The sequence below is a fragment of the Phaenicophaeus curvirostris genome, chromosome 21 (assembly GCF_032191515.1).
Source record: "Phaenicophaeus curvirostris isolate KB17595 chromosome 21, BPBGC_Pcur_1.0, whole genome shotgun sequence".
Taxonomy (NCBI): domain Eukaryota; kingdom Metazoa; phylum Chordata; class Aves; order Cuculiformes; family Cuculidae; genus Phaenicophaeus; species Phaenicophaeus curvirostris.
Genome location: NC_091412.1, coordinates 11,371,559 through 11,387,536, shown reverse-complemented (window position 1 = coordinate 11,387,536; position 15,978 = coordinate 11,371,559). Strand labels below are relative to the sequence as shown.

Here is a 15,978-nt window from a genome sequence, read left to right as displayed (position 1 = left end):
CAACGTCTGCCCTTCCGTTCAGGGCTACCACACCCCAGCAAGCACCGCAGCTCCAGGCTGATGGGAGCCACCACACAGAGACATGATGTCATCCCAACAGCCACCACCGTTCATCTGCCCCAAGCCTTTTCACCATGAGAAACAGCATTTCAAACCCTGCCGAGAGCTCCCAGCACCACGCTTTTGAATGGAGAAAGAAGCAAAGTTCTGTGGGGGAAAAAAAAACAGATGCTGATTGACCCCAGGCACAAAACAAGGATGGGAGGGAAGGGTTTGTGCAGTGCTTTAACTGATCAGCTCCATCTCACAAGGTCATCACGACAGGGCAACAGGAACATTTAGCACATTCAGCACCTATGCTGGTGTCTTTTCTTTGTCCTAAACAGCAGGGAAAAGAGCGTCCTATTCCAGTTTCTCACAGAGAACAGAAGACCAGTAACCATACTGCGATAACATTTGCTGGACCCCCTTCCTCACTTCTGCAGAGTCCATCCCCAAAATTGTCCTCACATGAAACAGTTCTCAAAAGGCCTTTGCTTGCACTGCAGTTACTGAGGCACTCTCTTCCCACCACATGTACCTGGTCTTTTTATTCTACTGAAAAGGGGAAAGCAGGAATCAAGAGTCTTGTCCATCTGCAAAGTCAAAACCAACTCCTCTGTCCCTTCTTTTTTGTCTGCGCCCCACCCCCCCCCCAGAAAAAGAAGAGCATCCAGAAGAACCAGGACCAGACCTGTTAACTCTACAGACTCCAGTGCAACTCGGTTACATGACCACATCCAGGGGGATGGTCGCCTGCCTCATGATTTCATGGCACTGGCATTTCAGAGATGATCTGAACAAACACATGCTGTACCTAGTGCAAATACTGCAGAGTATCACTTCCATCCCCCTCCTAGGGGCCAAAAAAGTTGGAACCAATAAAAAAGGCATCTGACTACACAACCTGGTGTCAAGGTTGGACATGAATTTCAATGTAATGGTACCTCACATTAGCTTTACAGCTTTGACAGCTGGTTTGTTTGCTCAGCACAAAGGAAGAAGGCAGGATAATGACAGCCCTGCTCAGCTCTCCAGGCAGCAGGCTACAGAGGGATTGGGGGGAGCCCTACGGAAGAGCAGCTCACAGATGCCTTCTCCTCTCATCTTCAAAGAGCTTTCAAAAATCAACTGCTGGGATTTTAAGTGGCAGATCTTATCTTCCAGATAAGAGTTTCAAACCTGAAATGGCTTCCTGTTTGTTGGTCCTTTTAAAAAGATCCAACTCTTTTGGAGCAGGTCAGGCAGCACTTGGATCCAAGCACACCCTTTGCCCATCTGTTCATTTCCAAGAAGAGGGGAAAAAATAAACTAATCAAAACCAGACAAAACATCTCAACCAGGTTATTCCATGCAATAAACTTCAGGTCAACAAATAATTGTTTCTTCCATAAAAGGAGAGAAGGAACAGAAAGAAATGGAACAGTATCACAGGTCCCACCCTTGTTAGTTTCTGTAGCAGTGTTGAGGACTAAACTCCAGTCAGCACCACAACGCACATAAATACCTTAAGCAGGAGCTTTACTTTTTAACCATATAAAAAAAAAGTGAAAAGTAACTTTTGCAGCTACACTTGCTAATAGAGCCTTTGTGGTATCAAAGCTGTGCTGGCTGGCTTTACACTCAAAGCCTCAAAATAAACCTTATGCCCCTGTAAAAGTCAGTTTAAGCACTGTCTACAGCTCTAATTAAAAGGGAGCCGAGAGCTCAGAGCACACGGCAGGAAGGGGTGAATTTTAGTGTCACCCTACAGGAGAGGCAGCCTGTGCTTTACAAACCAATCACGTTTCCAGACATGCAGAGGTCTAGGGCAGGAGGGAGCAGGGGTAACTGCTCCGTTATTCCAATCCAGCAGACCTAAAAAACCCTACACTTCCAGTCTTTCATTGCTATCTTGAATCATTCTTCATTTCCAACCCCTTTACCCAGGCACAGCCCCATAAAGCAAATATGTGAGTAAATAGTCCACGATCCCAGGGCCACAGAACTGCTCCCCAAGCAGAGCTGCGACATTCCTAACCTGGCACATTTTGATCAGGATTTTAGTGTGCTCACAAGCTCAGCTTCGAGAAAATGGACAAATAAGGGTTATTGAAAGAGAGGCATTTGTTAATTTATCCAAGGGGAGCACAAGTTCATTGCCACCCATTGCTTTGCCTCTCTGCTTTCTCTTCCTTCCTAGAGCTGGTAAAGGAAACCTCCAGGAGCGGAAATGATTCACACAAGCAGCTGGAAAGACAGTAGGAGATTTCCTAAACGAATACAATTTACTGCAGTAGCTGCAGGCGTGGCTGGGATTTCAAAGCCATTACAGTGCTGGTCCTTATATTACTATCCACTACACCACTTTGATCATGCCGCGCAGGTACAGCACTGAACCCCACAAGCCAGATGAAGATCATACGGCTGCAGGGTCCAGGAACCAAACACCGTATGGTTCAAGGGTTTGGTGATGAGCTGACGACCTGCTGACCTCCTGAGTACCTGAGTAGGGCACTTCAAAGGGGAACCAGCGCAGAGGACGCAGCAGGACACAAATCCCCATTTCTTTTCCTGACATCCTCACACAGCCCAGAGCAAAGCAGAGACCTCAGGCAGTGAGCAGGCTATTAGGTGATGGAGGGAATAACTTGGAACACAAGATCATGTCAGTAAAAGGAAAGAGAACCACAATTCTCCAATAGGTACAGTCTTATATTTCACACTCACTGCTGCAAGAGGTTTAGAATTTGGGGCTGAAGTTGGGTTCAAACCATCTTTCTCTGGTAGAGAGAATTAACAGAACTCTCAGGAAAGCTCCAGATATGTTCTGAAAGTGCTCTGGCAGCCTGTGTAAAGAAACCTACTGATTTACAGATCACCCTTTAACATCAAGAACAGGCTTCTATCACATAAAGAGACCCACACTTACTTAAAAACACTAAAACCTCATCTACAAAGCTAGAGATCGTTACACTACACATTGTGCGCAGCCTTTCAAATGGGGCCAGGGAGGGGTCGTTCCACCCCAGCAAACATGCGGCAGTAGAACAGGGCACAATTCCCACAGCTGTTCAGAAGAGAATGAACCTACCTATAGCTGATCCACCCAGACATCATCTTGGGAGCAGCCACTCCAGTGACCTATTTGGAGACTCCCAGCCTCAAGGAATAAGAGACAAAACACTTCAAGCATCACCTAAACATCTGAAAGCATCAACACTCCAGGATTTTTCAAGCAGGGGCAGGCAAGCTGCAGTACAGGAAAGCTGATGTCACTTTAAATGTCTTTCCCACATCAAAGCAGCACAGAGAGCACGTTTAAGTTATGACAAGTTAATTAAAGAAAACAATAGCAGATTCCCAAACAGTTCAATCATGCCTTCATTGCTGAGCAAGGACAGAAGATGACAACTACGGGAACACTGCATGTCTTGGGTGGAGGAAATGCATCACATTAGTATGTGCTCCAAGTTCCAAAACCTGGAGCTACAAGAGTAACTTCAAGGTTCTGGCCTGCTTATTCCCAAATCTCATCAGCCAAGTAAGGCGCCAGGAAGTCACTGGCTAGAGCACTCGCTGGGAAGGTTGCTGAAAAGCAAGAATGGCTGCATAGTGCCATTGACAGCAACCACCTACCCACCATTGTCCCCCACAGCCTCTTCGGGGCAGAGACCAGTAAGCTACACTGTGACAGAGCTGCACATGACTCTGTGCTACTGAAATCACCTGTTTAGATGCAAAAGGGAGACTGAAGAATATAAACAGTTGACACCAGCCTGATTCGATCCCCCAAAAAAAAGGCTTCAGACCACATAGCTCAACGTCAGACTCCAGAGCAGAGTCACCTCCTCCAGCACTGTACTAAACCCAGAAAAGCGCAGCCCTTCCAAACCTGAAGCCATGCCCTGCAGGACGCTACCCAAAAGGTCTGGCACTGAGACTGAGTAAGTTCCCACACGCAGATTTTCCCATCAGAAAGTGAAGCTGTTTGATGTTTGCCAACAAGAAGACTCCACCACTCAAGAGGAAATTAAAACTTAAAGATTGCTTCAATGTGCAATATCTGACTGAGCACTTGAATTTTTATTTCAAAGCTCACTCCAGTGCTTTTTCCCTGCCTTCAGTTTAGTTCCCCCTCTGCTTTACACTAGAACAGGGATTCTCACATGGCAAAGTTCCACTGGATAAAAATAAAAAAAAGCCAGCAGCTTTCCCAACATCATTGTTTCAGTCAGCTTTAGATGGTTTTATACAAAACTTTATAGACTTGGAGAGGGACACGTTCCCCTAACAATGCATCAGCTATCCAAACAACCGAGGCACGGGAAAATTGTGCAAGAGAGTGAACTAGGGAAGGACTCTGGTGAGCAGAGATGCAGCCCGTGCTCATGTAAGCGTGGTAGCTCCGAACAAAGATCTGGAGGCTAATAGATATGTAAGACAAATGACATGTGGTTCTCATTGCAGCTCATGCTTTGGGAAGGGGGTACCTTGGAACAGATCCAGCTGGGATAGGTTTATCCCATTACTCTCCTATAATTTTCTGCTGTTTCAAACCCTTTGACAGTTACTGTAGTTTAACATCACACCCCCTACAGACTGAGGCCCGTTTGACAGGCGAGCAAACAAAGCCACCCCCATTCGGAGATGAAATACGCTCCATATGCGAGAGCCGAGCAAGGCACCAGGGTAGAACCCGCTCTGTGCCACAGCGATGTCTGTCTGCTGGGTAGAGAGATGCCTTCACCCAGCTCCCAGGCCAACCTCAGCCCTCCTCCACAGCACTAACTCATGCATACGAGGTATAAGCAAGAGCAGAGGAAAAGAGGTAGAGACAGGATGGACGAGCCCTGAATATTAAATTCCCAAGTCCCCATGTAAGGGAATAGAAAGGAAAAAAAAAAAAGCGAAATTCAAGAACAACTGGAATCAGGTTAAGCTGCTCTCACACTTCATACAGCGCGGCTCATTCATCCAAGCAGCTGTTTCACCTCCAGAGAAATGCCCAGAGAAAGCAGAGAGGGGGAGGAAGCCCAAATCGTTCGCTCTGCTGAAGTGGCGATACAGTAAATCACAGCCGAGATGCATGAAGTTTATAAGCAACTGGTTTGGGATGGGGGCAGAGGAGCAGAGTAGGAGGTTTGGTTCTAAGTAGCTATTTGAAAGCGGCAGCTCTTGACCAGAGAGCTGTAATTAAGGTCTGTCCTTCGTCGAGCCGAAGGAGCTTCTCCTCGCCGAGGGCTCCAGCACCGCCGGGGTCGGGAGGGTTCGCAGCCCCAGCCGGGGGCAGGAGGGGTCGCGGCTGCCGCAGGGGGGGAGCCTGGCCGGCCCCTCGCTCGTACTCACCGGCGGGAGGCGAAGCCGCTGCCCGGCGAGCCCGAGCTCTGCTCCGGGTAGTTGTGCTGCAGGGTCGATGCTGGGAATTGATAAAGGAAACCGGTGCCGAGCGCGCATCCGTGCAGGCAGCAGCACCAGGACAGGAGCAGCGCGAACCGCATCTTTGCGGGGCTGCTCCTCCCACGGAACGCGGGATGCAGGGACCGCCGATCCCGAGGAAAAGCCGGGATGCAGGCACTGGCTAATCCCGCTCCCGGAGGGAGAGCTGGGATGCAGGGACCGCCGCTCCTGATCCCAGAGGGAAAGCCGGGATGCAGGGACCGGCTAATCCCGATCCCGGAGGGAGAGCTGGGATGCAGGGACCGGCTAAACTCGCTCCCGGAGGGAGAGCTGGGATGCAGGGACCGGCTAATCCCGCTCCCGGAGGGAGAGCTGGGATGCAGGGACCGGCTAATCCCGCTCCCGGAGGGAGAGCTGGGATGCAGGGACCGGCTAATCCCGCTCCCGGAGGGAGAGCTGGGATGCAGGGACCGCCGCTCCCGATCCCGGAGGGAGAGCTGGGATGCAGGGACCGGCTAATCCCGCTCCCGGAGGGAAGCCTCACGCCGGCCCGGCTGCCCCGGCCGCTGTGCCCGGGGTGCGGGGCAGCTCGGGTCCGGCGCAGGGCGCTCCCCCAGCCCCGGATGCCTTTTCAAACTCGGCGAGGTTGGCTCGGCTCCGCCAAAGGGGGCGTGGGAGCCGCGTTAACCCTTGCCGGGCCACGGGCCGGGGTCCCGCACCGACAGCCTCGCGGGGACTCGCGGAGCAACCGGGGACCCCCGACCCATCACCAGCACCGAGAGCCGCCTCGAGGCGAGCCCCCTGCCCCTTAGCAGCGCACCCCAAGCGCCCAAAAAGCTGCCGCCGGCTGCTGCGATTCTACTGCAGAAGTTACGGAAAGTAAGAGAGAAACAATTCACGTGGGACTCTTCATTCGCAAAGGAAGCACTGCGAAAGCCATCCCTGCTCCAGCACACGCTGCTCAGTTTGGCATCACACAAGCACTCCCTCTGCCACCACCTCGCACAGACCCCTCTCACCTCGCGCCCAGCATGGCCTGAGCTTGGACAGTCACGAAACAGAGTCATGGAGTGGGCTGGGTTCGAAAGAACCTTAAAGGACCCTTCAGTCCCACGCCCTGCCATGAGCAGGGACACATCCCACTGGATCAGGGTGAGCAAAGTCCCATCCAACCTGGCCTTGAACACCTCTAGGGATGGGGCAGCCACGACTCCTCTAGACAACGCATTCCAATTAGTCCCAGGCAGGAGGCACATTTCTGCAGCTGTGGAGGTAACAGAGCTCTCTGTCCCTAGGCCCGGCTCAGGTCAGCTGGAGCACCCCTCCTTTCAGTCCCTCTTACCCTCAGCAAGAAGTTCTTCCCTTCCCTTCCCAGCTCCCACCCATAAGAAAACACACAGCTCCCATCAACTCACCCTAGAACATTCACCCCCTCAGCCAGTTTGCTCAGGAAACCTCTGCTCAGTCTGCCAACGCAATAAAACAAGAGTCTTACTCTCTCATCTCCCATCTTACTGGGACTACAAAGTGCCACAAACACATCCTTCTCCCAGCAGGGCAGTAGAGAACTGCAGGGCACTAACACCTGGCAGTTTTCAAAGCTGCCCCACCCTTTAATCTGAGTGATCCCCCTCAGCTGTGAGAGCTCAGCCAAACTGGGTGCAGCTGGACCCCCACCCCAGGCAGTTTATTGCAGCCAGGCTGTGTGCTGGGGCTCTGGTTCAGCCTTTTGTCCCAAACGTGCCAACTTTTCTGTCCTGACAGGCTGGGATAGATAATTTATCAGTATTTAAGAGCACAAGATGGCTCTGGTGGCTTTCTGACCTGCCCTCCTGGCTTGGTTAGTCCCTTCAGAAGCTCTTCATAGCCTTCAAGTCTTAACTGTCCAAGACCATTTTATTTTTCAGCTGCATGCAAAATCTGCTGCTTCAGCCTTCACTGACTTTGCAGGACCCTAGGAGATATTAAACACAGGTGATTAGACAAGACATGATTCTGGCAAATCATTAGAGACATCTGTAGGAAGCAAATGTTCTTCCTATTTCATGGACTGAGAGACTAGAGACCAGAGGTCAAATGACTTTGCTCAAGACTGTAAAGAGCTAAAGGCAGAGCCAAAAATAGATCTCAGATCTCTAGACTCCCATTCCTTCTGCCCTGTCCCTAATGCACACTTGCTTCCTCTCTGTATGGCTGATTTAAAATGAAAATGAAGAATTAACTTCCAAGCTGTTTTTGGAAAGAGAGAAGAAAGGGTGATGTTGTCTACTGTAAGGGGAGAATTAAAAATGACATTTCATTTTAGTCCTTTGGATACGCACAATATAATCAAACACAATAGCAGTAATAAATGAATATTTTTTCTCCCCACGGTGCTTACGAGTGCAACATATTCTAACAATTCCTCAAAACTATGTTGATAAATTGGAAACACAGTGATGGAGGTAACAAAGGCGGCCAACAAAAACATAATTCATTCCATTTATCAGAGGGACAAGCTTTGAGAAGAGAACTCTTGAAATCTGAACAGTCCTGTTCTTACAAACCAGACATACTGTATTGCAAAATACAAAGCTGCACTTTTTATCCCTGTGCATAAGCACGTTAATTAAAGATGTGCCCAGGCAATCAGGGCTAAATAAATTATTTGGATGCATTTCACCAACTCGGTTTCAAGGTGGAAGAGGTAGGAGGTGCCTACTGCAAAGCCACGATGGAAGCACAGGGGGAAATGGGAAAGAGGCAAAGGGCAGGTTTTCAGTTTAGTGACCCCCCTGACTGTGCTGTCAGGAAGCAGCGGGGCCACCCTCCCAGGCACCGCTCACCACCTGGGAAATGCCAGCCCCACGCAACCACATCAGGGGATGGATCCATTGGGCTTGGGTGGGCACAGGGGGCATCACACAGGCTGGCGTCGTTTCAGCTTCATAGTCCTTTGGGCACACCTGGGACACGAGACACCAGAAACAAATTCTGAAAGGCCTGTCCCGTGGATTGTGTGACTGCACATTTCATGTGGACACTGAGAGGAGACCAAAGGAAAAGTAGCTTTCTTCTAGCTGATAAAACCTTGTGGAGCTTTAGAATGATGAAGTGTTCTTTTGAAGTCAGAAAGAAGTCACTGATAAGACCATCTGAACCCAAAAGTAATTTGGATAACCCCCTTCTGGCTTCCTAAGGAGCCCATTTTCATTGTGGTGTAACAAAGCAGTCAAGGAACCTTGGAAAATGAGAAGAGATGGATAAGAGCTCAGTAACAGTAAGTGTTCAAGATCTCTATTATAATTGAAACTATACATTAAATTATGAGACTACTAAGGTTGTTGTAACAACCAACAACAATCTGTTACTGGGGAGTCAAACCAACCTGAGCCAAACTGAGAATTTTATGGGATTGTAGTGTTTTTCCTTTGAAGCTAGGAGGTACCTAGTGTGTGCAGATTTCTTTAATTTGACCTGAAATAAATCAAGCACAGCTGAACTAAAAAAGGAATAGAACTGAAAAAAAATCACACTTACACAAGCAGTTTAGCACACAGTAAACATGACAGACAGGGATATTGTATGCAGCAGAAGAAATGATCCAGAAGTCACAGCTTCAGCAAAATTCATTGACCTTAGATGAGAACTTTGCCCAAGCAAAGCACTTGTGTGGGTATTATAAAGTAATATATGGGATAAAATAACTCCAATTGAAACATAATTCAGCAGATGGAAATATGATGACTGAAGAGATCAGCAAGACAATGACAACATCCAGTGGAATTACACATGCTCTGAGCATTATTGTGCCCTGGGTTGAATAACTGATGTCACCTTTGATGTCAGGCAGAAATTCTCCCAACCAGACATGTACTGAAGCCCTGATCCACACGAGCACAGGGAGTTTGCGGGGACACCCTTGATCCATCAGACTTACCAAGAGTGCACTGCAATAGGGATTAACACAGGTACGATGAAACCAAGGCACAAATAACACCAGGTCTATTGCAATCAAACCTACCAGAGTAGAAACACGTTCAGAGGTAGCCAGGAAGGACTGCAAGAGTTGTCTCATCCCTCTACCTTCTCCCTGATAGAACCAGGATCTATTATACATGGATTGTTGCTGGTGCAAATTTTTCTGCTTTGTTCTGAAAGACCTCAAGACAGAAACTCAGCTGAAAACAGATGGCAATGCTCTGCACTCTGCATTGGTAGATTTTCTTAACATCCAGCCTCAGTCTGTTTATTCACAATTTAAGCTCTTGCTTTCTCCATTATGGATGCAGAAAACTATTCCTCCTCTCTGTGAACAGTCTTTTAATTCCTCAAAGTACTTCTAAAATGTTGTATCACCTCTCCTCGCCTTCTTGATGCACAGCGATGCCAGCTCCTTCAGACTTTCCCCATAGACGGTGGGTTACACAGTCCTGATTCTTCCTGGGGTTCTCTGGACTTCCCAGTTGCTCTGCATCCATTGCACAGTGTGGTATCCACAGCCTGTATTTGGGTACGATAGCTCTGCCCTGCTGAGGAGTTGCCTTTTTAACATCTGTACGTCATTGTTAGTCTGTTTAGTTTGGGATCCTCTACTCTTTCTGCAGAACTGCTAGGCTGACTTTTCCCATCCCGTCTTTGCTGTTAAAATTATTCTTGCCAAAGCACAGTGCCCTGCAGTTGTCCTTAATGAGTTTCATCTTATTTTATTCAGATCATATCACAAATTAGTCAAGACCACTTGAAATTTTAATCCTGCCTTCCAGTGTTCTTGCATTCAGTTCCAGCTTTGCCTCATCTACAGATTTAATAAGCACGCTCCCTCTTCCATCACTGAGATCACTAAAGAAAACACTGGGAGGTCTCTCTCCACGTCTGCATCCTCAAACTACGTTCCTGTTCATTAACTGTTCATTAAACATCATTCAGGCACTGAAGGCTGCCTGCTTGCTTGATGCTTTACAGGACAGAAACACTGAACTTATAAACTCACTGGACCACAGTCTTGAACTTCTATGACAAAATTAAGTACTTTGTAACATGCAGTGGAAGGAGCTACCAGGCACCTGGCTGCTATTTCCCATGGAGTCCCTGGCTATAGGATATCCAGATTCAGCGGTACTTGAAAATCCATCCTGAATCATGGAGTCTCTCCGAGTCTCAGAGAAGCAACAATTTCCATGACCAAAGGACATCTCAGTTTTGGACTCTGACCCTGAACGCCTCCTTCTCTCTGCTTCCCCATGGCCCCAGAATGCCTGACCTGAGCAACCCAAAAGGAATGGCACCCAAGCTCCCTTTCTGTACTGTGCAAGCCCCATAAAAAGGAGCAGGCTCACCCCCTCTGTGGAGCCAAGGAATGGAAGAACTGGGGGATGCAAGTGGGGAGACTAGAGTTCCCTTTCCTCCATACAGCAAAGCCATGTGTTCCATCCATATTTTCCCAGCTTTTATTGATTTTTTCAAAGCTCTTAGGAACTTCCCCTGTGGGCCTGGACAATGAGGCCTAACCACAATAGCTTTTCTCAGCTGGCTTTCATAGCCCTCTCATAGCTGGCTATGGTTCTGCAAGCAGAAAACCACTACGCTGCAGCCCTTGCACAGGGACCCCAACTCCACAGCACATTTCTGCCCAGCTAAGATCTGAAATTGCCTCCAGCATTTTCACCTTAGGTGTGGGCAGTTAAGGTGGATTCATACAGTATGCTTTCTCCCTCTTCCCTCCTCTGCTTTGTTCCACAGACTCCCTACCTGCCACCCATCTGTCCTGAAAGACTTCTTGCCAGCCAGCACCTTCCTGCACCCTCTTTGCCCCCCAAGTTGCAGGACCTTCTGTTTCCCCTGTGCCGCAGGAGCCAGCTCTGGCACGGCTCTCAGTCTCCGTGTCGCTGGCAAACAGCCAGCCACAAGCCAACCGCCATCCCCGTGTCTTCCTTACGGTCCTGTCTTCACCGTATCCCGCTCTAAAGCGCTGTGCATCTCGATTCACAGGACCCCACTGATTCCTGACATTACATATTTCCTGAAGCATTCACATGAGCCTCTCCCTCCTCTGTCTTCATTCTTTTCCCAAGATCCTATTTTTCATATTAAGTCTTCGTGTTTTCATAGACTTCGTCTGTTTCGATGTGATTAATCCCCTTCATTATTTTAAAATCAGTGACGGAATCACAGCAAGATCTCTTTTTAAACAAGATAATAGCAAAGCTCTTCAGTCTCGCTTTATAACTCGGAGCTGAAAGGCACAGTATTATTCTCATTTTCCCCACTTTATCCCCTTAATCATAACCTTCTTAGGTAGAGGGAGCAGTACTGAAAAGAGCCTTCTGAACAAGAACTCACCAGTGTTTTAAGTAATAACAATAGCAGCTTTTTGATATACACCCTGTTCTTACCATAATGCAGCCCAACATCCTGATCAGTTGTCGGGGTCTTTTTCCTACAGCTGCGTGTTAGGCCGAGAGCTCGGGGGGATATTTAAGGGAATATTCTCCAGATTTATCCATTCACCTTTATGAACATTTTGTTCTGTTCATCCTAAGGGGAGCAATCACTTAAGTAAACCCCAGCACTGTTCAATGGCACTGTTCTGCTCTTTAGCTGGCTCTCTACCTAATCTCCTCTCTTGAAGCCTAGAGATTCCTCCATGGAAGCAATAAAAAGGCAACTAAGGTGCTAAATATGAAAGAATCATTGTAGGCATCAAAGGCTAAAGTTACTGCTAGGCAATTGGATCCAAATATTTCTTGGCTATGCCCATCTACCCTAACACTGGTTTAGGCATTCCCAGAGTACTCTGTTGTCACCAAGGGATACCACACCTAATGAGCCTGGTATCCAACATCCACCTCTCTTCCAGGGCCTCTGGGGGGTTCTGTAAAACAAGCTCAGCCTGAGCACCTTCTTGAACTGGTAGCATGCGTATTTCCCTCCTCACTTCCATTTCTAAATGACCTAAACTGGAGCAAGTAAATTATACTTTGCAAATCTCCAGCTCCTCAATAGAACACATTTCTCTTTCACCATAAGAAATGCTCTCCATCTCTCTCTGCTTTCTGTGCTGCCTAAGGAAGATCAGTCTCGCTACAGATGCAAAACCAATCCTTAAATAATCCTCTGGGGTTTCACTGGCTCACAGCCTCTTATGTCTCTGGGTCTCGGCACAAGGATACATCCAGAAGAACCTGGTTGAACTCCCCAACCTATCAGAGCCAACAGGCAACCTCTCAGTACCTCCCTTTATAGCCCAGGGTTTAGGACTTTCTTGGATATCATGGCTATTGTAAGGATAACAGAAGTGGAATAAAAATGATATGGTATAAATAGTAAAAATAACGAAAGAAGAAAAAAGAAGCAAGTTCACATGTAATCCAAAGAGAAAGATAAATTGTTCTTTTTTGGCAGAAAGGAAATGATAGAGTCTGCAAGATTCTATAAAATGTTTAAAGTGATTGTTGCCCAAAAAAAAGAAATAAAAGCTTTTGACCAGACTAAGGAGATTTTTGGTATGCGGTGGAATGGTAGGACAAGACTATCAGCCTTGCTGTGTGCCTGGAGAGAAGGGGCTCACAGCAAAACAGTTTTTGGCTCAATTCATGTCTTTCACTCTAAGATTGTGAAAGCCCAGTGCAGCACCCCAGCTGCAGGGCAACGTGTTGTTGTGCAGTAAAACCAAGCATTCGGCTGGCTGCCTTTCTAGGGAGCAGGGGAGGTTTGTCCTAGATTCTGTGTACACAATCTCTTAAGTATCACTTACCTTTTTATTAGATGTTTCAAGAAAACTAGATAATTACTTTCCATGTTCTGATTCTTCCCTGAACTGACTGACAATAGACTTCCAGAGCTGAGCTGTACAATGGGCAGAGGGAATCTGGCCAGCCTGCAGAGGAGGGGAGCAGCATTGGGGAAAAGCAGTGCTGCAATCCTGGAGCACCTCAGAGAACCCCTGCAGCTTCCAACGCACCCCAGCAGTTGTGGCTAGCGACCCAGCAGTTGTGGCTAGCGACAGACTGAGGGGCAGCTCCTGGCTGGGGAGGAGGAGAGCAAACAGCCTTGATAACCCCACTATTCATTTCCTTCATTTTGAAGCTGTGTTAGGTAAAGAACTACATTAACTGAAACTGTTCGCTTGTTTATTCATTTTAAATGGCTTCAAGATACAGTTTCTTCAAAAGATCCTGTATAATCAATCTCCACTGTGCTGTTTATATTTGCAGAAGATAACAGCTTCATTAAAATATGGTGTGCTATTAGCAGCAGCAGATATATAGCCTTAAACCTTAAAATGTAATGCAATTAAATAAGAAATATGAACCTAAGGAGGTTAAGTGCAATCAACCACTAACATTTACATTTGATTTGAATTAAAAAACACACACAGAGGGAAATAAAGGGCCTCCATACATGCCTGGATAACAGGAAATCCCCTCAATGTTGAAATAGCGAACTTAAGAATGGAGAATCTAAAGGTCTAGTTCAAATTAAAGATTTTATGACTGAGGACTCCATTAAATCTTTGAACACTTACAGTAAAGAGTTTGGAATGCTTCCAGCCCAATTCTTTATGTTCTCACAAGTGACAGATTATACTCCTGAACTTCCATGGCAAAAGAAAGAAAGACTGATTGTATTAATCCATCTAAATCTAGAGCTGGCTAATTAAGATGAAAACTATAACAATCTGTGCGTAGGTGAAGCACAGTATTTTTACAGCCCAGCTCAAGACAACATCACTGGCCAAACCAAAAGCAGAAGATTTAAGTTTTGAAATTATTGAAGAACAATGAAATAACGAACTCCTTCATACTACATGATCAGCAATCTGTACAGAGTATGAACTCTTTTATAGTCCTCTGTCTGCTTCACTTTTTAGGTTTCCAAGACATTCCTCATGGTGTTCAAACTACATAGTCCAACATGCTGCTTCTAATTCCACCCTTACCTGCAGAAACGTGAGGATCTTCAATCGCAGCAAGCCCGCAGTGACAGGCCACATTCCATCAACAAGCCAGTCTCACACATTCCTATATATGTAGCTGTAAGACATTAAGGAGGACCGTTTAAATGAGGAGTTTCCAAGTTTCCAGGCACTGCAAACTAATGCATTACTTTTCCCAGGTTTCAAAGGGAACCGAGGTAAAATTAGCCAGGCTACAGAGTTTTAGGTTGAGGGCATAAAGTTAAGCATCCATCACTGCACCCAGGCACCTGAGCAAAGGAGGAAGGGTTTGAGATCTTGTTCCAGACTCCCCAAAACATACTAATTACTGGTATAAATCTGCCCTCTCTAACGGCATGCTGCCAAGGGGTAATTGGGCCTTAAATGAAAATGAGTGTGAGCCATCTGAAAAGACAGCTGATTTGGCCCAGGATGTGAGCAGAAACATAATGCCTGGAAGGAGCACAGGGTTAAGGAACTCCCGTGTCTGGCCATAAACCCCAGATTAACACATAAGTCAAAGCACAGGATGAGAATGAGAGAAAACAAAATCTTCCTGTCAGTAAGATCTCCACTCCTGTAGGACCGCATGACAGTCCCTCTAAAGACAACACGCGCTCTATGAAGTCATGGAAGATCTGGCCTTGAGTGAAAGAATAGATCAGACAATGTTACTAAACGCAGGCGCTTTCCAGACCAAGAGGGGCATCAGACACCACAGCTGTCAGTAAGAAACAAAACTTACTTTGAAATATTATATTCAAAACAAAAAGCATACAAGTCTAATAAAAAAGGTCCCATGAGCCCTTGTGAATCACAAATAACAATTATCCTTTTGACTGTCTTGTTTTCAGCCATCTGGTACCTCCTCCTCTACCACCCATGGAACCATTTTTACCCAACATCAAGACAGGTTTTCCATCCAGCCCAACACGGCTACTCTGCTCTCTTCTAAGAGTGCCCAACACATTCCAGCACAGTAGTTCTCATTTCTCACCACCAGGCTGTGTTTCTCTTTGATGCTCTCACAAACAGGTGTGGAGAACACCAAAATTCTGACTAAGGGTGTGGCTCTATGCACGTTTCAATTCATGTACAGATGCACAGTAGCGGAAATAAATAGTCCCAGCCTCGTTCCACTTGGCCGTGTCCCACTGGCCCTCATCACCTTCTTTCTGTCACCCCAGGGTTTGGGCAGTTACGCAGTGAGCAGGTTCAGGAGCTGACTGATTTTTCCCCAGAGGCATCAGACTCATTTTCAGTTGAATCTGCTCCATCTAAACAGGTAATTGGGAGGAAACTAGACAGAGAGCAGGGGAAGTGGATGGAGCTGGTGCGACTTCTCTGAGTGGGTGCTGATTCAAGTTTATGTTGTGCAAAAGAGCTCTCCCAGCACAACATAAGGGTCCAGGCTCTGTCAACAGGCAGTGAAGGCTCCTAAATAGATGCTTCCTATGGGTGATTCAGAATACCTAAACCAGGGCGCTAAAATTAGACAGTATATATGCGACAAGACCATACTGTCTCAGTACTGGAATTCCCACAGAGTTGAGGCTTTATTTACAAATGCAAATTATCTGGGCTTCAGCAGAAATACCTTTGCTTAATGTTTTTTCTCCATAGAAAACTGGAAACTTTCCCTG

At 47.0% G+C, this 15,978-nt stretch overlaps 1 protein-coding gene across 4 annotated transcripts in view; it reads right to left on the bottom strand.

Moving 5' to 3' along the window:
• The window catches only part of COL26A1 (collagen type XXVI alpha 1 chain), a 114,331-nt gene extending 108,799 nt beyond the window's left edge, over window positions 1-5,532 (bottom strand). For all 4 annotated transcript variants that reach the window (XM_069873817.1, XM_069873820.1, XM_069873821.1 and 1 more), the window contains exon 1: window positions 5,368-5,532. In XM_069873817.1, the coding sequence (XP_069729918.1) occupies window positions 5,368-5,519 (152 nt within the window). In that variant the 5' untranslated portion in view covers window positions 5,520-5,532. The remainder of the gene's footprint in view (window positions 1-5,367) is intronic.
• Between the last annotated feature and the right edge of the window lie 10,446 nt (window positions 5,533-15,978).